The 21,527-nt window shown below is 34.8% G+C and overlaps 1 protein-coding gene across 1 annotated transcript; it reads left to right on the plus strand.

The window, feature by feature from the left end:
- Positions 1 to 3,129: 3,129 nt before the first annotated feature.
- On the plus strand, positions 3,130 to 19,028 carry LOC106349223 (trichome differentiation protein GL1). Its single transcript, XM_048735363.1, has 3 exons — positions 3,130 to 3,566; positions 3,666 to 3,795; positions 18,532 to 19,028. Exons 1-3 carry the CDS (start codon positions 3,425 to 3,427, stop codon positions 18,935 to 18,937), a joined length of 678 nt encoding a protein of 225 aa, XP_048591320.1. The 5' UTR covers positions 3,130 to 3,424; the 3' UTR covers positions 18,938 to 19,028.
- The last annotated feature ends 2,499 nt before the right edge of the window (positions 19,029 to 21,527 follow it).

Genomic DNA, 21,527 nt, shown 5'->3' on the forward strand with positions numbered 1-21,527 from the left:
ATGTTCCAAACTACATGTGGGGTGAATCCGTTCGTCACGCAACTTATCTTATCAACCATGTGCCTACTAGGGCTTTAAAGAATCAAACGCCATATGAAAGCTTGAAGGGAAGAAAGCCTAGTATAGGCCACATAAGGGTTTTTGGATGCGTTGCACACGCAAAAGTGGACTCTGTTCACTTAAAGAAGTTAGACGATCGATCACATACCCTTGTTCATCTTGGCATCGAGCCTGGCTCGAAAGCCTATCGACTCTATAATCCCAACACTAAAAGGATTATAGTAAGCCGAGACGTAATCTTTGACGAGAAACAAGCTTGGGTTTGGAAGGGAGCTGATGAAGAAGACAAACGTCCTGGTGGCTTTCACATGACGTGGGGATCAATACTCGATGAAGGGAGTGGTCCGTTTGTGTTAGGCTCACATCAAGAAGAAGAAGTTGCCGCAGACAGCGATCAACAAGATGATCCAGAGCCAACACAAGAAGAAGAAACTAATGATCAGAACTCAACTCAAGCAACAAGACGTTCAACACGTCAGACAAACAAACCAAGCTACCTTGAAGATTACATTCTATTTGCAGAGTTAGAAAGTGAGATGTTGCTACTCTCTATCAACGATGAACCAATCAATTTTCAAGAAGCCAAAGCTGACAAGAGGTGGACAAACGCCTGTGAAGATGAAATCGATTCTATCTACAAGAATAATACATGGAAACTAATAGACAAGCCAGCCGGTGTAAAGATCATTGGTCTCAAGTGGGTTTTCAAACTTAAGAGAAACGCAGACGGATCAATCAACAAATTCAAGGCTCGACTTGTAGCAAAAGGATATGTACAAGAGCATGGAATTGATTTCGATGAAGTTTTTGCTCCAGTGGCTCGACTAGAGACTATAAGGTTTCTAATTGGTTTGGCTGCAGCAAATAAATGGGAAATCCATCACCTAGACGTCAAGACAGCTTTCTTGCACGAAGAGTTAAATGAAGATGTCTATGTATCACAGCCTGAAGGGTTTGAAAAGAAGGGAGAAGAGCATAAAGTTTTCAAACTCTCAAAGGCTTTATATGGTTTAAAGCAAGCTCCGCATGCTTGGAATACAAAGCTCGACCAAATTCTAAAGAAGCTGAAGTTCAAGAAGTGCACAAAAGAGAGTTCAGTGTATCGAAAGGAAGATGGAGATAGACTACTTATTGCAGCTATATATGTGGATGATCTATTTGTTACCGGGAACTCTATCAAGGCAATTAAGGACTTCAAAGTGGCAATGTCTCAACAGTTTGAGATGTCCGATTTGGGTATATTAACATATTACCTAGGTATGGAAGTAAAACAGAGTTCACAAGGCATCACAATCAAGCAAGAAGCATATGCACTACGGATACTAAAGGAAGCTGGCATGGACGATTGCAATTCAACTCATATACCGATGGAGTTTGGTCTACAACTTTCCAAGGCACTAGATGAACCAGAGATTGATGCAACTTTATACAGAAGAAGGATAGGATGCTTGAGATATCTAATGCATTCCAGACCAGACTTGGCATTCGCTATTGGAATTCTCAGCATGTATATGCATTCACCGCGCAAGGCTCATGGTGACGCATTAAAACAAGTTCTGAGGTATCTGAAAGGAACTCACGGGTATGGACTGGTGTTTAAGTGTAGTGGATCTCAAAAACTCATTGGATACAGCGACAGTAGCCATAACACAGATCCAGACGATGGTAGAAGCACAACAGGACACTTGTTCTGTTTCGGAGATACACCTATAACTTGGTGTTCTCAGAAACAAGACACAGTGGCTCTATCTTCTTGTGAAGCTGAATTCATGGCGGCAACAGAAGCTGCAAAGCAAGCCATATGGCTTCAAGATCTTTTGAGCGAGATCACCGGAAGAAAGACTGAGAAGACATTGATCCGTGTAGACAATAAATCAGCCATAGCATTAGCCAAGAACCCAGTGTTTCATCGTCGAAGCAAGCACATTCAGAAACGTTTTCACTTTATCAGAGAGTGTGTAGAGAGAGATCTTATTGACGTGGAGCATGTACCCGGAACAGAGCAGAAAGCGGACATCTTAACTAAAGCATTAGCAAAGATCAAGTTCAAGGAGATGAGGGAGAAGATACAAGTTCAAGACCTAAGTGAAAATGCTTTGAAGCTTAGAAGGGAGAATGTTGTGGATAAGCTTCAATAAAGATAGCTTAGGATACAAGTTATTCATTAAGGAAAGTAGAATAACTTATAGATTAGGATAAAGATAAGATTCCTAGTCTCAATTGTATTAGGACAAGTTAAGAGCTCCTATATAAAGAGATCTATAATGTAAGTTGATCTCAAAAGTTAAGAAAGAAATAAAACGAAGGTACTGTTTTATTAAGAGCTTTGCACACACATACATACGATCCTTGGCGACTAGACAACGTATGCTTGTGTATTCAATAATCACTCATATACATAAATGTTTTTTCTTCTTCTCAGGTTCTCTCTTGAATTAGTTAATATTGTACCGATATAGAACAAAGAGACATGATCTATAGGCACTTGTAAAAAAAGATGCATAAGTCAATGAATGTTTTAATATTTTTACTCGAGCAGAAGAGATGTCTGCTCTCGATAGATTAAAAATGGATGGACAATGTTGTATATGTTATGACAAACAAGACCACGAATATGATTTTCATGCAAGAAGCATTCTATACCGTGTGAAAATATATTTCGACAAATCGATTATTTGTTGATCCTTAGCAAGTATTTTCTGCAAGATACGTTTTAGTAGCAACCTTAAATTTTTAAAAGGACGGTTCCCTTTCTATTATATACTTTGAAATCAATATCAAATTTTAGTAAAAACTAGTTAGGACATCGGGGTATTATTTGTAGTTATCTGGCGTATAATAGGTAACAAGAAGTGGGAGAATTTTTTTAGTGGTAAAAGGATAATGGAATGAAGTTAGAAAATGTAAGAAATAATTGTTGTACACAAATAGATGGATGATACCAATTTAAATACCACTGGACCTGTCTTATGCCTTTATATATATATATTAACAAGACGCATTTCACCGCCGTGATAAGGGGTTGTCAATCACATCCATATTATTGGGGGGAAGGGGGGGGGGGCAGACTATTGAATGTGAAATGAAAAAAAGAAATCAAGTGCGCCAGAATGTTGCTTCTTGTATTTTTTTAAATCTTTAAAAGAAAAACCTATACAACCCACGGCAAAAAAAATGGCTTTAATTAAGAAGCCTAGCTAGGGTAGGTACAGAGAATAAAGCTATGTATACATATAACCATGACCAATGACTACCTAAAGATGCGTGTATATAAACATGCATAACGAAATTCCATACCTCCCTCACTGGTAGCAATCTTTATAAGTAGAGTCTCTATCACAGATAATAATCTGAGAATCAAAGGATGAGAACGAGGAGAAGAACAGAGGAAGAGAATCATCAAGAATACAAGAAAGGGTTGTGGACAGTTGAAGAAGACAACATTCTTAGGGACTATGTCCTTACTCACGGCAAAGGCCAATGGAACCGCATCGTCAGGAAAACTGGTCTCTCTTTCTATGTGACCATATATATATATTATCTCTAGCTAGATCCTATATACATATTCTCAACTTGATTTGGTTTACATTGTATTTTTATTTTAGGGCTGAAGAGGTGTGGAAAGAGCTGTAGACTTAGATGGATAAATTATCTGAGCCCTAATGTGAATAAAGGTAATTTCACTGAACAAGAAGAAGACCTCATTATTCGTCTCCACAAGCTACTTGGCAACAGGTACGTCTCTATGGTCTCTCGTTATATATACATTTATGTTACGTAACATGACTTCATATATAGACTTCTGAACTGCAAATGGTGAAAACGTAACAACAAAGACTGCAAAACTATTTTGGCAATTCTCTCGAATAGTTTTTTTTTTAGTTTTTGTTATAAAAATAATTTTTTTAAAAAAAGTGATCTAAATAGCTTTTTTTATTTTGAAAATTTTAATATATATATATATATATTTTTTTTGTTTTTTTTTTAATTTGAAACTTTATCCCCAAAACCATACCCCTTAACTCTAAACCTTAAGTCTAAATTAATTAACCATATGGTAAGAATATATTTTTTTTAATAAAATTTATTTTGGTCATTTTTTTCGTTGAGGGCTATTTTGGCTATCCTAGAGAATTTCTCAAAGTTATTTAATTGTTTCTTCAATTAAACTTGTGTTGATATATAGTATATTATTTCAATTCTAATTGATGTTTCTCCTAAATGTTTTTGTAATGTTTTTCTTCGGAAAAAAAAATCATGTTACTTTTTTAAATGTTCAAATCTACTCTATACTAAAAGTAACAAATACTGAGTTTTTAGCCTGTCCACGTCGACATATTTATTCCACCAATCAGAACATTTGCTTAGTCCACGTAGGATACCGATTTTTTATATTGTTGGGTTTCTGGGTCGCGACTAAACACCCCCGGTTTCAATTTCTTCGGTTCCTGGGTCTTGCCAAAACAAAATCTACTCTATCAAATGGTTTGGATCTCAGAAGAAATTAGCTGGGCTTGGTTTGGTTTATTGGGCTTGGTCTCAGTATATTAAAAAAAAACCCACACGAGGCGGACACATCGATGCTCCGCGCTTCCATCTCTTCGTCTTCACCCTTTCTTCTTCACCGTAACAGAATTTTCGATCCACAACCTAGCAATCAATACCCCACGACATCTCCATCCATCAATTTATCCTTTATGAGTTCGTTTCGGTTTGCTTTTTTCCTGCTCTTTTATATACTTTTCATCTTTTTTGAGTTGAAACCAAATCTCGATCTTCTCTCCTCACTCCATGGCGATCAAACCGAATGGAAAATCCCCTGTTACCTCCGATCACGATGACAAAATCATGCTTTTCCGCGATGTCACACCGGGTCCCCACGAAACCCAGCTGCGTTTCCGCTTGATTCATTTTTGGGAGGCTTGGAATCCTCTCAAGAAGACGCTAATTGGGATTGAGATGCTGTTAATTGACGAGCAGGTATGATTTTCACCCAATATAGTTTTAGCTTCTTTGTTATTTAAAAAGTTCGATCGTTCGTTCGCGTTAGAGTTTGTTATCATATTCGATCGTTCTTAAATTTGTTATTAGATCCTGATTTATATAGTTTTTAGATTCGTTGTTATTTAGGTCGTTGTTAGAGTTGTTATTCAGATCGTGATTACTATCGATAAGTTTCGTCGTTCTTTTTTATTTAAAACGTTCTTAGTTTTTTTTTTTTAACCTCCTGATTTTATATCGAAAAGTTTCTTCGTTTAACAATATTCGATTAGATGTTATTTGTTATTAGAACCTAAACTGTCCTTCGTTTTTACAAAAATTAAAAAACTATTTATTGGTACTGTGTTTTCTCGCAGGGATCTGTTATCCAAGGATTCCTTTCGCCGAGCCGTATTGAGAGACATTTGTCTAAAATGAAGCCTGGATCGCTTTACAAGCTCAACAATTTTTATGGATCAAGCAACAAAACCATGTATCGGGTTTCTGATCATGCTGTGACGGTGTCGTTCTCATGGAACTCGGAGCTCTCTGTTCTTGAAGACAGTCCCACTCCTTTTGATGAAGACAGATTCCGTTTTCATTCCTTTGAGGAATTTCAAGCTGGCTGTGATCGCAAAGGAGACCTCTACGGTAATCTCTGTTATCACACATACCAGCTATGAGTTGCAATGCTTGATGATTAATCTAGAATTTTGCTTACAGTGCTATACGTGTTTGGTTTGTGATCACAGAACATTACAAATAAGATTTACTAATTTCGTTTTTACCCTGAGGAGGACTATTTTTACTACATTCAGTGTTTGGTTTTTTTTTTTTTGGACGGATAGTTTAGTTAGGATCTGTTAGCTGGTTGAGTTCTATGTCTGGTTATTCCCTATGAAATTGTTGAAATGCTTTTCCATATTTAGTCTTCTTACTTACACGCTTAATGATTAATGGTATAGATGTTCTTGGGCACATGAAGCTGGTTAATGGTCAGTGTATCACTGGGACCCCGGTTCTTGATGAAGTGGAAATAGCTAGGGCGAGGCATGTGTTGGTTCATGTGCAGTCATACGAGTAAGTGTTTTGTTATTTCTTAAACACTTTGTCTGTCAACTTATATTAACCTTTTAGTGACAATATTTTGCAGTGGACCTGTGGTGAAGCTCTACCTTTGGGACCAGGCTGCAAGAGACTTCTGCAAAAAATTCAAATCATACGAACGCACCCCCACCGTGTTATTGGTGACGACCGTTAACACCAAGAGTCTCGGAGGTTCAGTTTCTAACTTTAGAAAACTTTCTTACAATTAGTTATCTACTCTTGCTGGTCTTTAAATGGGTGTTGCTTAATACAACAGGTACTCTTGCACTGACTACAATGTCCTCCTCACGTGTCTTTATGGAGTGCGACGTCCAGCCTACGGTCGACTACTTTAGCTGGTAAATCTATATATATATTCATTTTTATTTTTAATCTTTAGCTGCCTCATCCCATACCAATGAATGAATGGATCAAAATGTTACTACTCTGTCTCAGGTTGGGCTCTAACCCACAGAGTGCTGAGTTGGTCAATGCAGAAGTGGTTACTAAAAGGGAGACACTGACCATAGGAGAAATATTCTCCTACATCAGGGATGGATCTAATAAGGTACGAATTGGTCTAATTATTTCTTAGTCATTTATTAAAAAATTTGAGTCTTATAGAGCTTTGCTGTGTAGGAGGCTTTTTTTGAGTGCACGGCTACGATTGATGATGTGGTCCATGGTTCAACCTGGTATTACATATCATGCAGTGGTTGCCATACTAAGGCTACGAAAGGGCCAACTTCTTTGATGTGTTCAAAATGTGGGAAAGTCAACATATCAGGAGTACCACAGTATTTATTCTAACTCACTTTTCAATTCTCAATAACAATTTGAATGGTATTAGCTTATTAATTTTTCATGGCAGGTACCGTGCACAGATATCTGTCTATGACAACAGTGAGCAAGCTGTTTTTGTTCTGCTTGGTGATGCTGGTTTTGAGTTAACCGGGAAGCATGCAGCCGAGTTAGTCAGCAGCTATTTTGAGGTAAGTTTCATCACTCGGAACTCTTAGTGTTTGTACTCTGAATATTGGTCTTCACGTAAGAATTGAATATTGATAATCTTGAATGTCAGTCTAATGGAGACCAAGGAGTTACTCAAGAGGCGCCTTTCCCGGAAGCTTTAATTAGCACTATCGGTCAGAAACATAACTTCTGTGTTAAAGTTACACAGCACAACTTAGATGGCAAGTCTCGATCTTTGACTGTGACCAAGATTCTCCCTATGGAATCTCCGCCAGTCACAGAAGCTTCGGGAGGAAACTACAACCCAACAACCTTGGAGGACGGATTTGAGACTGGAACGAAGGTGTGTGGAGCTTCCAAAATCAGTGTGGATTCGGCAGAGGGAAGTAAGAACAATGGTGACATTGACCAGATGGGCAAAGCAAAACGCCTCAAGCGTGGGGTGTAGATTTTACGTGGGTCGTAACATGTCTTGCATGGGAGTACGTTTAAAGTTTGTTTTTTTTTTTTTTTTTTGCTCACTCTGTTATTGACTTATGATTTCTTTCAATTTCTCTAAAGTTTTTTAATTACTCTGAATGTTTAAGTTTTGATAATCATTATTCTACTTCTTAAGGCTTATAACTCTGTTTCTTTATGTGTTTTGAAATATAGGTTTGTGACAAACCGGTCAATCAATACCGAATTTGAAAATCTTTTATTTTACGAACTATGGATATTTTTTTAAAAAAAAATGTCTGTGATGAAAGCAACATTTTAGGAAAAACGTGTTTTCCAATCTACATAATTACTCTACTTTCCATAAAATTGTTGAAGGCATAAATTTAGTATTGTTTATGGAAAAAGAATCAATCAAGTTATCAAGCATTACCTAAACCATATCAAACACGATTTTACTAACCAAGAATATATCTTCTCATTTTTTAATCAACCAAAGATTTACGTCAATCATATCCCACACGAATTATTTCTCCCGTAGCTCTCCCCTTACGCTGCTGCCCGGTAAACCAAGCTTTCTTCTACCGTTTTGAAGCATCCCCTTAAGCTGCTGCAACCAAGCTTCCTATTTCCCATCTTTAATCAACGCTTGACTCAACCTACTGTGGAAGGTAAGAATTTTTAAATCAACTAAGAATATACAAAATCTTAATCCATCAATCTAACTGGTAATCAGTTTCATTATAAGGTTACAAATATATAAGGAATGGAGCAGCCACCTCTTCCACCCACTTCGCAGACTGCAGGTAAACAAATCTATAGTCATCTTAAGAATCGCCTTACAGGCATGTATGTCGCTAGATATATTAATTGTATTACTTAGGCCATAAACCAAGATATAAGGTTAATCAAATGTTAAACGTAACTTTAAAATCAAAATTTATATAATATATATATTTCGGTACATAGAATAATACACCAATAAATTTTGTTATCGAAACGTACTCTTATTCATTTACAGTTCAGTTTTTTTTTTCCTATTTAAACTTTTGATTTTTCACAAGATATATACTTTAATATTTATAGGATAGCGATGCAAAGGTTCGTGCATGAACTTAATAATAAACGAAGCTTTAGAGATACAAAGTCGAATATGGGAAAGGTTTTTTTTTTGGTAGGAAAGCTTTGAAGATAGGAAAGATAACTATATTATTTTTTGTTTCCAGTCTCTACTTTCCTTATTAATATGAATAAAAAAGGACGTGTATGATACGACCATTAAAATATCAAATTAGGTAAATATTATAAACTTAACAATGTTTATTTTAATTGTGATATTGATTAAAAGTCTATATTAGATTAAACTAATACTCGGATTATGCAACTGGAAGAGATTTTTTTTGATAACTTTATGTTCCAGAAATTTTATAAGAGGATTGAAAGATTCAAAGAGAGAAAATATAACTATACTATTTTTGATTCCAGTCTCTGCTTTTTACAAAAATCACTTTCCTCCCATATTACGCAGTTACAAAAGCATTATATAATTATTTGGTAAAGATATTATACTAATAACTTTTCTTAGTTCACAAATAGAATTCACTCGCCCTCATGTGGCCACGATTTCCTCAGTCAAAAAAAACAAACAAGTCAAAAATATTAACATCCATCCATAAATGCTATTATAGATTTTATACACCTCTAATTTATGTAATATTACAAAACTCCAAATTCTTTTAATACAATCAAAGGTTGACCATTAGATATATTAAAATAATATTCATTTTTTAATTTTTTTTTAAAAAACAATTCAACTTCTGAGTATATGAAAATTTTAGATTCATAATAATCTATATTTTTGGCTACGATCAATAATGAGTTCTATTCTTATTTGTATGTTTATAAATTGTATTATCCTTTGCTTTTCATTATATGGTTATTCAAAGATTTATATGGATTTATTTATATATAATCTATTAAAAAAGAAGTCATGATACCTTTATGTCTGATTTTTTAATTAGAAAAATACTTAAAATATTTATGGAATTTTACATAACTTAGTTATAACATATTTATTTTTGTTTAACATATTAATAAATATCCTACGAACAATGTTTAACCACATCTTTCAAATATGTTTTAAAATGTTCTAAAGTTGTATTTTCGAAATTTTTTTTTCAACAGTTCAAGTTAATTGAAACATCTTTCTTTAATAATTATAATTCATAATCAATAACTTCCTAAGACCAGAAAATGTTTTATAATATGTAACTTATTTTCTATTCAACCTATATTAATGTTATATTAGAAAACTTACAAACTTTCCAACTATTTAATCCCTTGCATCATGTCTCTATTGAACAACTCATCCATATATCTAGACAACTCCACTAACATCTAAACATGAGTCAAATTTCTTGGATTGTGCGCCACAAAACGTCACAAAGCCTGACATCACCAAAAAGAAGCATCACCATGAATATAAAGAGACGAAATACACAACAAACGAAGATCGTGATCTCTATTGACATGAAGACAACAAGTAGTGGTTATCTAACACACGAAACAGCAAGCAATATGGAGTATATGCTTGGTTACCACGAGATCGATTTTGACACGATTACTGAGATAATCGAGGAGGCTTCCGCCGTTGCCGCACACAATATCCCAACACTCAATGATCCCACCCATATTGATTTTGATATAATTGTTAAAATAAATGATCTTAATCCAGATGCTCTCCGCAGAATTGACCTGGACGTTTATATCACCGAGCTACGGGATAATCGAAGGGATACAATTCCTAGCGAAATAAATGAGATATGTCCAATCTGTTGGGAAGAGTTTGGCACCGAACTGGATATCAACTCCTTGAGTTGTAATCATACCTATCATCATCACTGCATATCGAACTGGGTTGAAAAAACCTTAACTTGCCCATATTGTAGAGCACTACTTGCTTAATACACAGTAGATCCATTATCTTATCTAATAATTGTTTCCCCTGTTTTAAAATTTTAATTGAAAAAGAAATAATAATAATTATAATTGAATTGCATCCGTAAAGAATTATTATTATTATTATGTATAAATAAAGACGTATCGGGTTTTAATTAGGAAAGTCGGTTTTAAAGTGATACTATAATTTATATTTGTAGAAAATTAAAACAGACCATATATATTATTTTAGTTTCGAAACTTTTTTTAAAAACTTGCTATTATTATCTCTATTATACCTGTAAAAAAAAACATCCCAAATCAAAATATTATAAATACTACAAATACAACAGTTATTATAAACCAAAGATAATATTTAAAATATACTAACATCATGAAAACAGTATTACGTTATTATAAAGATGAAATCAACCTTAACAAATAAGTCAAAAAAATTAACATCCATCTATAAATGCTCATTAAAACCAACATTAAAAGAATTATATGCTCACTAAATCAAATAACCTCAATTATCTTCCCAAGTATTATTAAATTATAAAGATATATTAGCCAAAATAATATAGCTAAACTTAGTGTATTATGGTAGTTAATTTTTTCCATTTCCTAACAGATTATTTTGGCAAACCCAAAATTACAATCGTTATTAAATCCAAAGAGATTTCTTTGATAATTTTATGTTCTCAAATTATTATAAGAGGATGGAAAGATCCAAAGAGAGAAAATACAACTATACAATTTTTTGATTCCAGAACAATAACTTAGATACATTGTCTTAAAAACTTCCGCTAACATATAAATTTCAGCGAAACTGAAACACTTTTAATAAAAAACTCATAAAATTAACATTCAGTAATAAATGCTCATTCACACCAACGTTAAAAGAAAAAAATTCATATATCTAAACTCACTTTATTTACCACATTTCGACAAAAACTTCACCCCACACAAATACCTCAACAAAGAGTGACATACCACTTATATCTCAGCGAATCTCACATCAAAAAATATCTACAGGTGGAACCCCGAAGCAAACCCTCCAAGTTTATTTGAATAAAAATTATTATATTTGAAATCACAAGTTATAACACACTTAATGTTTTTAAACATAAAATTAAATATTTGGTTTAAAATTTTAAAATAACAGACACATTAATTTATTTTTGAACTCGAGACGAAATCCGTACAATAATGTTTCTATATTTTCTGTATTTATAAAAGGAATAATAAAAGATGAAACATCACATAAAAATAAGACATCATATTTGGATATATTTAAAAAAATACTTACAAATATATTATATTCTTGATAATTTTAAAATACAAATAAAACTAAATCAATATTTTGTAACATGAAAATAATAATTGGATAAAAAATATATTATGTTAATAAGTACATTAAAGATTTTGAAGAATTCTAATTTATGTAATATTACAAAACTCCAAATTTGCTTATTAGAATTAATATTCTACTATTAGATAGATTAAATTAATGTTCTAGAACGTTATTCGACTGTCAGTTCTCAACTATTACACGTTAAAAAAATTGAATTTATAATTAGAACAAATTATAACCCACCTATATATTATTTTAGTTCGGAATATTTTTAAAATACTTGCTATTATGATTTCTATTAAAGCTGGAAATATTAACTTCCCAAATCAAATTTTTTTAAATACTACAAATACAACAGTTATTGTAAACCAAAAAAAAAAAAAAATATATTAACATTACCATCACTTTTAAGCCCATTTCCAAAATCTATTTATTTTGGGAACCATATTACCATTTCCTAGCTATTTATTCTACCCATTACTATTGTTATTAGTTTATTTAGATCATATTTACATTGAGAGTAGAACATAAGAATATAGAAGTACATAAATTAATACGTATAAATAAAAACGTGTATCAAATAAAGCTATCAAATTAGATTACTACTATACACGAAACAGTGTATTATGTTTTCATTATGAAATTGGATTAATACTCTATTTAAATGGATACTAATAATTTAAAATTGGAAAAACATAATGACCCACAATTATTTTATTTTAATTAGAACATTTCAAAATTCTGTCTAGATATTTAATTACCTTCTACTTTAAATTTAATCATAACTATAATATATTACTTAATATAACCAAGAAAATAACATTATCAAAACTACAGGAGGATCCTCGCAAAAGAGGAAGCGAGGCCGACCACGTGGATCACTTAATAAACCAAAAGGTATATATTTACTACCCAAAATAGCTAATCCTAAGAGAAATTGTCTTATCCCAATTATTAAACTGTGTACATTTTCAGTTCATCTGGTAAATGACCGACCATCATTCAAACCAACATATTACGACTGTAAGTATATATGGATCATATTATTATATCTTAAACCAAACTTATTCATCAAACAAACTAACTTCCCAGACTTATTTTAACAGGTGGCTGTGATAACTGCGACTCTTACAGTAAGAAATAATCCTAAACTGTGTATCTATCATGCTATATTCTTTTAACCTAACCACTGTTAATCTTAATAGTCAAGCAGAAAAATGCACGTAATATGAGAAAGGCCATTTTGCTATCCAAACGAACGTCGGCATCGTCACGCGGTACGCATAATGGCTGATAAAATCTATTTCGATTTATTACATTTCTGATTCAAATTTACGTTGTTTCTATATAGATACAAATGCTCCACGAAATCCACAAGGAACGCGTCGCACTCAACCAAAAAAGAAAGGTGCATACTACTTAAACCCCTATATTTCCCAGAAATATATATATATATATATATATATATTTAATTTCCAAAATATATTTTTTCAGCGTAATGGTGTTTCTAAAAATCAACTAATTTCAATTTTCAAAACTAATTCATTTTAACAAATAATTTTTTTTTAAAAAAACAAAATTACTAAAGAAAACAAATAAAAAACTTTTTTACGAAAATATAAAAAAACAAATTTCTAACCCTCCGTTAAACTCTCAAGATTTCAATAAACTATTATTTAACAATTCGTAATAAACATTTTCAGAAAAAGGTTCCACATCCCGGCTAGATGAAAACCAAATCGTACCATGCTCAAAATGTGGTGCATTAATGTGGACTTCTGAAAGCACTGCTACAGACCCACGAACAGGTGAACCAACTTTCACCCTTTGCTGTAACCATGGCCAAATCAAGCTTCCACCGATCAACCGGCCGCCAGCCCTGTTAGAAAAACTTCTTCAAGCCAGATGGTTTCGAGATACTATCCGAGTCTATAATTCTGTCCTTGCTTTTACATCCGTTGGAATGAAAATGGATCATAGTGTCGTCCACGCACCTGGTCCTTATACTATACGGATCCAAGGTCAAACCCACCACAGAATTGGCTCCCTCATACCACGACAAGGCTGTCTCCCAGAATATCTCCAGCTTTACATATTTGACACGGCCAACGAACTCAAAAACCGCCTAAACGCGATGGGGCAAACCTCAGCAGAAGGTAACCTCGATGAGCCAACGTTAGCCCTCCTCATCGAGATGATTGACGAGAACAATTGTCTGGCAAAGATCTTTCGTCGTGCACGAGACCACTACGAAAGCGTTGGGTCAGAGTTTACTATTAGGTTAGTCCAAGATAAAGGGAAGGGGAAGGAATATGATCTTCCAACTACAAGCGAGGTGGCAGGTCTTATCGTGGGGGATATAACATCAACAATTGGAGAACGAGATATAGTGGTTCAGTTTCAATCTGACACTCTGCAGCAGATACGTGACGATCACCCTCTATATATGAGCCTCCAATACCCTCTTTTGTTTCCGTATGGTGAATACGGGTTTCACCCAGAAATTCCCCTGCATCTTGAGACAGGCACTTCAAGAACAAGGCAATTCGTGACCATCCGTCAATACTACGCTTCTCTAATCCAAACACGTCCTAACCAAGGAATGACGTTGATTAAAGGCGGTCGTCTCCTCCATCAGTTTATTGTGGACGTTTATACAGCGATTGAAGAAGACCGACTGAGGTGGGCGAGAAATAACCAAGAAATCTTGCGGGCTGAGCTCTACAGCAATGTCCTTGATGCTGTAAGTAAAGGTGACACTGATGCTAAAATTATCGGCCAGAGATTTATACTGCCCCCAAGTTTCACCGGAGGCCCCCGGTACTTGGTTGAGAAATACCACGATGCTATGGCTATTTGCAGAGAATTCGGCAATCCAGATTTGTTTATCACAATGACAGCCAATCCAAACAGGAGCGAGATTAAAGAACATCTTCAGAAATACGGTGGAGATTCTCCTAATGATAGACCGGATATTGAATGTCGGGTTTTTAAGATGAAGCTAGATCAACTGCTCAAGGATTTCAAAGCAGGCACTTTTTTCAAGCCATATAAGGCAGCTCTCCACCGAATAGAGTTTCAAAAAAGAGGTCTCCCTCATGCACATATATTATTGTGGTTAGGAAATTCTACCAGAACACCAAGTGCAGAAGAAGTGGATGAAATAATTTCGGCCGAGCTCCCCAACAGAGAGAAAGACCCAGCTGCTTACGACTTAGTCACGAAACACATGATCCACGGTCCATGTGGACACTTCAATCCGAAGTCACCATGTATGGAAAACAATGTGTGCACGAAAAAGTATCCTCGGCCGAATAACGATAACACTTCGATTGACAAATCCGGGTATGTGTTATATCGTCGACGCCGAAATAAAGATCCGGGTACAGTTAAGTCTGGAGCTGTACTAGACAACACTTTCGTCGTGCCTCATAACATTAACCTTCTGAAGAAGTACGAAGCTCATATTAATGTTGAATGGTGTAATCGGACAAGCGCGGTGAAATACTTATTCAAGTACATAACCAAGGGCGTTGACCGAGCAACCGCTGTTATTGAGAAAGGAAATACAGCAACTACATCCGACGCCACAGGATCCGGAGGATCAAAGGAGAAAGTCCTAAGGCAACGCAATGAGATCCAAGACTACATTGAAGCCCGATATTTATCAGCTTGTGAGTCTATGTGGCGGACTTTCGCATTCCACATACACAAAAGAAAGCCGTCAGTTGAAAAGCTTATCATTCACTTGGAAGGCGAACATAATATTACGGTTAAATCAACAGACAACCTCGGTCGGGTAATCCACAAACCGGGTATCGAGAAGACGATGTTCACAGAGTGGATGGTTTTATGCAGAAGGTCAGCGTTTGCCCGAACACTGACATATGTGCAGATTCCTGAATATTTTGTCTGGAACAACAGTGCTAAAGTGTGGACTGAGCGTAAGAGAGGAAAAACAATTGGCCGAGTCGTAGCTGTCCATCCTTCGGCAGGCGATCGATACTACCTGAGGGTCCTCATTAATAAGATCAAGGGTCCTAGAAGTTACGACGAGCTAAAAACATACAACGACGTTAAATACCCGGACTTCAAATCAGTTTGCCAAGCACGAGGCCTTTTGGACGACGATGTTGAATGGCTCGAGAGTATGTCGGAGGGTGCTCGAACGGCCAGCCCATACCAGCTTCGTGATATGTTTGTCACATTCCTAAACAACTGCTTCGTCGCAAGCCCTAAAGGACTATGGGAACACTCATGGAAATCAATGAGCGAGGACATACTTCACAAGAGGCAAAGGATCTTAGGCCACGCGAATCTGGAACTGGACGATAGTACCCTGGAGCAATACACATTGATAGAAGTTGAAAAGCTGATGCGCATGCAAGATCGCTCCTTAAACGATTTTAAGGATATGCCGAAGATCAATCCTGTTTTGCTCAAGGAACTGGGAAACAGTTTGTGGAACCAAGAAATGAATTACGATGTTGCGGAGGAAACACTAAGACATGACAAGCAATACAAATTGCTCAATGCTGAGCAACTTGCAATCTATGAATCAGTCTTAGACTCGGTTGACAAGAAAGAAGGAAAACTTTTCTTTGTATATGGCGCAGGGGGCACAGGAAAAACATTCTTATACCAGACTATTATATCCAGACTTCGGTCAAGAAAACAAATTGTTCTACCAGTGGCTTCTTCGGGAATAGCCGCATTGCTACTACCAAACGGGAGAACAGCTCACTCTCGCTTCAATATTCCATTGAAGCTCGACGAAGATAAGCTTTGCAACATCAAACCAGGTACAATGCTTGCTGAGTTAATTGAGGAAACAGACCTCATAATTTGGGATGAGGCACCGATGACACACAAACATGCTTTCGAAGCATTAGACAAGTCGTTGAAGGATATTATGTCTATCAAAAATCCACCCGCAAAGAATCAGCCTTTTGGTGGCAAAACAGTTATGTTAGGTGGTGATTTCAGACAGATCCTACCAGTCATTCCGCAAGGTAGAAGAGCTGATACTGTACTTGCTTCGATAAGCCATTCATATCTATGGAATAGCTGCCACAAGTTCTCTTTGAAAACAAATATGCGAGTCAATCAGGATGAGAAAGAGTTTTCTGAATGGCTTCTCACAGTCGGGGAAGGTCGTCTAGAAGAAGAACAAGAATATGAGGGGGATGGGTACAATGACCAACTCATAGATATCGATGACTCATTGATTTGTCAGAGTTTTGTTGACCCATTGAAAGAAGTTGTTGATGCTGCATATGGACAAATCAGCAGCCCTATGAATTCCAAGACTTCCTACACCGATAAAGCTATCCTAACACCCCGTAACGAAACCGTTGATGAAATCAATGCTTATACCATCTCACGGACCGAAGGGGTATCAAGAGATTACTACAGCTCAGACAGCTTCGAGTTATCAGATACTACATCAGATCAAAATGATACACTATACTCCATTGAGTATCTTAACTCATTGGAATACTCGGGTTTGCCTTCGCACAAACTTACTCTGAAAGTTGGTGCCCCAGTTATGCTTCTCAGAAACATAAATCAGAAAAAAGGATTATGCAACGGTACTCGGATGATCCTAACCCACGTTGGTGAACGCGTTCTGAAGGCCGAGATCATCACTGGATCCCACATTGGAGAAGAGGTCTTGATCCCAAGAATTGTGCTTTTGTATGATGAAACGAAATTACCGTTCACATTACGTCGGCGGCAATTTCCTATCAGATTGTGCTACGCAATGACAATCAACAAAAGCCAAGGCCAAAGCTTAAAAGAGGTCATCTTATACCTGCCTAAGCCAGTCTTTTCTCATGGTCAACTTTACGTGGCCCTCTCCCGTGTCACAAGCAAAGCAGGATTAACGATCATCAAAACTGAAGATCCACACCAGCTGAAAGTGAAGAACATAGTCTACAAAGAAATCTTCAAAGGCCTTCATCCCGAGACATGTAATTTAAATAATTTATTCTTTACTCCAATCTTTTTCAGAAATCTAATAACATGTTATATTCACAGATTAACAACCTGGAAAATATCGACCCAGCGATGATACAAGCCAATAAAGAAGAGACTAACACATAGGTTTACCCCACCTACCCCAGGTACAAAACTTTTAATTTAATAGCAATACCACAATATTCAACTAAACGTTTGCTGACTAACTATTCTTATCCAATTTCAGGTCCTTTCTTTCTCATGACCCTCAAAACAATCGGATCTGCAAAGACTTAATCTGCTTCCTACATTATCTATTTTACTTACAGCTTTTTTGGCTTTTAAGCATTTGCGTAAACTCGATCTCAAGCAAAAATAATGACTACCAACACACTTTTTTGTGTTCAAACAAACAATACCTACATCTAATATAATATTTTGGATAAAGAATTTCTTAGAAAATAACCCGGGCGTAGCCCGGGAACTGACCTAGTTTCTTTAATATCTCCATATATTCTCTTTCTCTCACAATGTGGGTAGATAAAAATGAATACATCATTTATGAATGATATACAAATGTCAACGAAAAGAATCATAGACGTCTACTGAGATCCATAATTATACATCTACAAAAATTATATTGGTGTTGACGTGTTGTACACATTAATATTATGATTGGTTCATGTTATATAATAATATAGTATGTTTCTATGATCTTATGGTATACTCTCTCCCAAATCCAGATGGTCTTTAATAGCTAAAAGGGTACCTGGAAGGACAGATAACCAAGTCAAGAATCACTGGAACACTCATCTCAGCAAAAAAATCGTCGGGGATTATTCCTCCGCTGTCAAAACCACTGGAGAAGAAAACTATCCACCGTCACTACTCATCACCGCCGCAACAACTTCTGGTCATCATCAACAAGACAAAATCTGTGACAAGAGTTTCGAGGGCCTCGTATCTGCTTCGTACGAAAATAAACAAAAAGCGGATTTGACACATACTAATGATTCGAGTCTCTACTTCAAAGAGAGGAACAACTTTGATAGCAGTAACGCTTTCTGGTTTAATGACGACGATGATTTTGAGATGAATTCATTCGCTATGATGGATTTTGCGTCCGGTGATACTGGCTACTGCCTCTAGTTTTGATAATTTTGTGTGTTTAGTTGTCTTAATTCTGGTTCACTAAGGTCTAAGGATATTAATATATATACGATCTACGAGTGCTTCTTTATATATTCCGCATTATCAATAAAAAGCGTAATTCAAATATGGTATCTTAATATAAGTCAAAGCAAATGTTGTAACCAAATGTAAATTTTTTTGTCCAACCTGCCAAGATGCACTTGCAATGCCTTCGCTACGAATTGTAGATCTGAATGTAACATATTGTCAAATAAAGAAAAACTTTCATAGTTTCATTCAAAATAGAAGATAAACATTTTTATCTCAACCAAATGATTATGGTGTTTTAGTAGTTTCCATTATGGTGGATGTAAGAACGTTCATCCCTGACGTCAAAGTTTAGTGTCAAGAATACGAATGAACTAGTTCAAAGTTAGTAAACACATAAGGTATAAAGAGAAAATAAAAAATGAAGGTGTCACTTGAACCCCTTTGATTCCAAGTACTCAAGTAGGTATGCCACAGTTGAGGAAGAGTTGTCCAGTCTAGGTTGGGGACAGATTCTCTTCAATGGCCAGTGCAATGGTATTAATTATTTTTATTTTTTTGGGATTACGCTTTAGATCCGTTAGAAAACCCGGTAAATGGATTACTCGTTCACTATAATTATCCTATACAAATTATTATGGTCACTTAATAGTAAGGAACTCACTGATTATGAAAAAAAGAAGAAGATAAACTATTAGGTTTTGGTATATGATCATCGTACTCTTTAAAATGTAATTTATTGTGTGGCGCTGGTTATGAAGGAGCCTCATAAAATCTTTGATTTCTTATTATGTTTTCTTCTAATTTTTTTATATTTGCAGATATTCCTTAATAGCAATGAAGAGTCATATGAATATGACCCTGCGGTGAATATGACCCTGCGGTGAATCTGACTCTGCGGTAAATCTGAACCTGAACCTGCTATATAAGCCAAGAGTCCCAAATTAATGTCCTATCTGTAACTCTGCAAATGTGTAACTACCAATATGAAGTCATTTCAGAAATCATATCCCAAGTTGCATACTTTTAGATTTGATGTAAAAGAAAATAAAAACAGAAACAAGATATTGTCGCCGCGAGACGTGACCATCATGCATGTGTGCTGGGTATTATTTTATAGGCTCTTGTGGCTCATAATAGTTTAGTAAATAAATTTGAAACATGAAAAGTCGGTTGAGGGCGCCAAAATAACTGTTGAAAGATTCTTTTTAGATCCTATTCTATAGATTTTATAGTAAAATATGGCTTTGAATGGCGACCAAGGAACGGAGGGGAACACTGGATTCTTTATCATTCCCAGAAAAAATCACTATTCACAAGGAGTAGTTTTTCCTTTTTGTTCCTCTCCATTCCCTTTTTTGTAGAGAAATATAGAACAAAAGCATTCCTTGTTAAATTTGATAAGGAACAAACATTCCTTTTCATTCCTGCAATTTTATTCATATACATTCCTTTCCTATTCGTTCCCTCGTGTTCCCGAAAAGGTTACCAGTCGGAGCCTATATGATTCCAACCAAAAAGGAATGACAGAAATAGATTATATATTAGGTAATAAATTTGTACTTTCACAGTCCACAGTGCACTTGATCAGCTACAACGAAGTAGTGATGATGATATCTATGGTCGGCCTACGGGGCAGGTGTCTATTAAAAACTAACTACTCCACTTATTAACTTATTAGAACATAAATGTCACATATTAAATGGTACAACTTTCAAAAATTCTCAGGTTTAGTAATTTTTAAGTTTTTGTCAAAAAAATAATTTTTAACAAAGAAAATGACTAAAATAAATTTTATTAAAGGAAAAAATATATTTTTACCATAGGTTTAACTAATTTAAATTTAGAGTTTAGAGTTAAGTGGTAGAGTTTTGAGATAGAATTTTAAATTTTTTTTTAAAAAAAAAAATAATAAAAATTTCAAAATAAAAAAGGTTATTTTGATCATTTTCTTTTTTAAGGATTATTTTTGTGACAATAATTTTAAAATGGCTATTTCAGAAAAGAAAAATCGTCACAAATACTACATTCATAATACTATTTTCATGTCTACACTAATCATTTTTATATTTATTTTTAATGAAAGGTAAAAGACACTTCTACCTCTAGAGTTAACTAATATAGACTTAGTGTTTAGAGTTAAGGGGTGTGTAGAGTTTTTGGAATATGAAATTTAGGATTCTAATAAATATATAAAAAATACTTAAAAAATATTAAGAAAAATTAAAAAAAATAGTTTCAAACATAATTTCGATTTTCAAAAAGAAATTTTGAAAATAAAAAAAAATCAAAAAAAAAAAGAAAATTATAAAAAAATTCGAATTTGAAAAGTATAATTCGAAACATAAATATTTATTTATTTATTTTTATTTAAATAATGATTTATTATATATAGAAAAAGATATTTTTGAAAATGTCTCTTTAATGAGGGTAAAAATAAAAGTGGTACAACGAAACGAAAGTGGTACAATGAAAATGGTAATTCGCTTATTATTGCGTCCTAGTTTTTTTGGACTTTATAGGTACGCTTTATTGTTTCCCAGTTAAATTGGATATATTA

This window comes from Brassica napus, chromosome A6, assembly GCF_020379485.1.
Source record: "Brassica napus cultivar Da-Ae chromosome A6, Da-Ae, whole genome shotgun sequence".
Classification (NCBI taxonomy): Eukaryota; Viridiplantae; Streptophyta; class Magnoliopsida; order Brassicales; family Brassicaceae; genus Brassica; species Brassica napus.

Coding starts and splice junctions, on each gene's coding strand:
- LOC106349223 (XM_048735363.1), top strand. CDS start 3,425: ATGAGAACGAGGAGAAGAACAGAGGAAGAGAATCATCAAGAATACAAG. Junction 3,567..3,665: donor CCGCATCGTCAGGAAAACTG/GTCTCTCTTTCT, acceptor TTTTTATTTTAG/GGCTGAAGAGGTGTGGAAAG. Junction 3,796..18,531: donor CACAAGCTACTTGGCAACAG/GTACGTCTCTAT, acceptor TCCCAAATCCAG/ATGGTCTTTAATAGCTAAAA.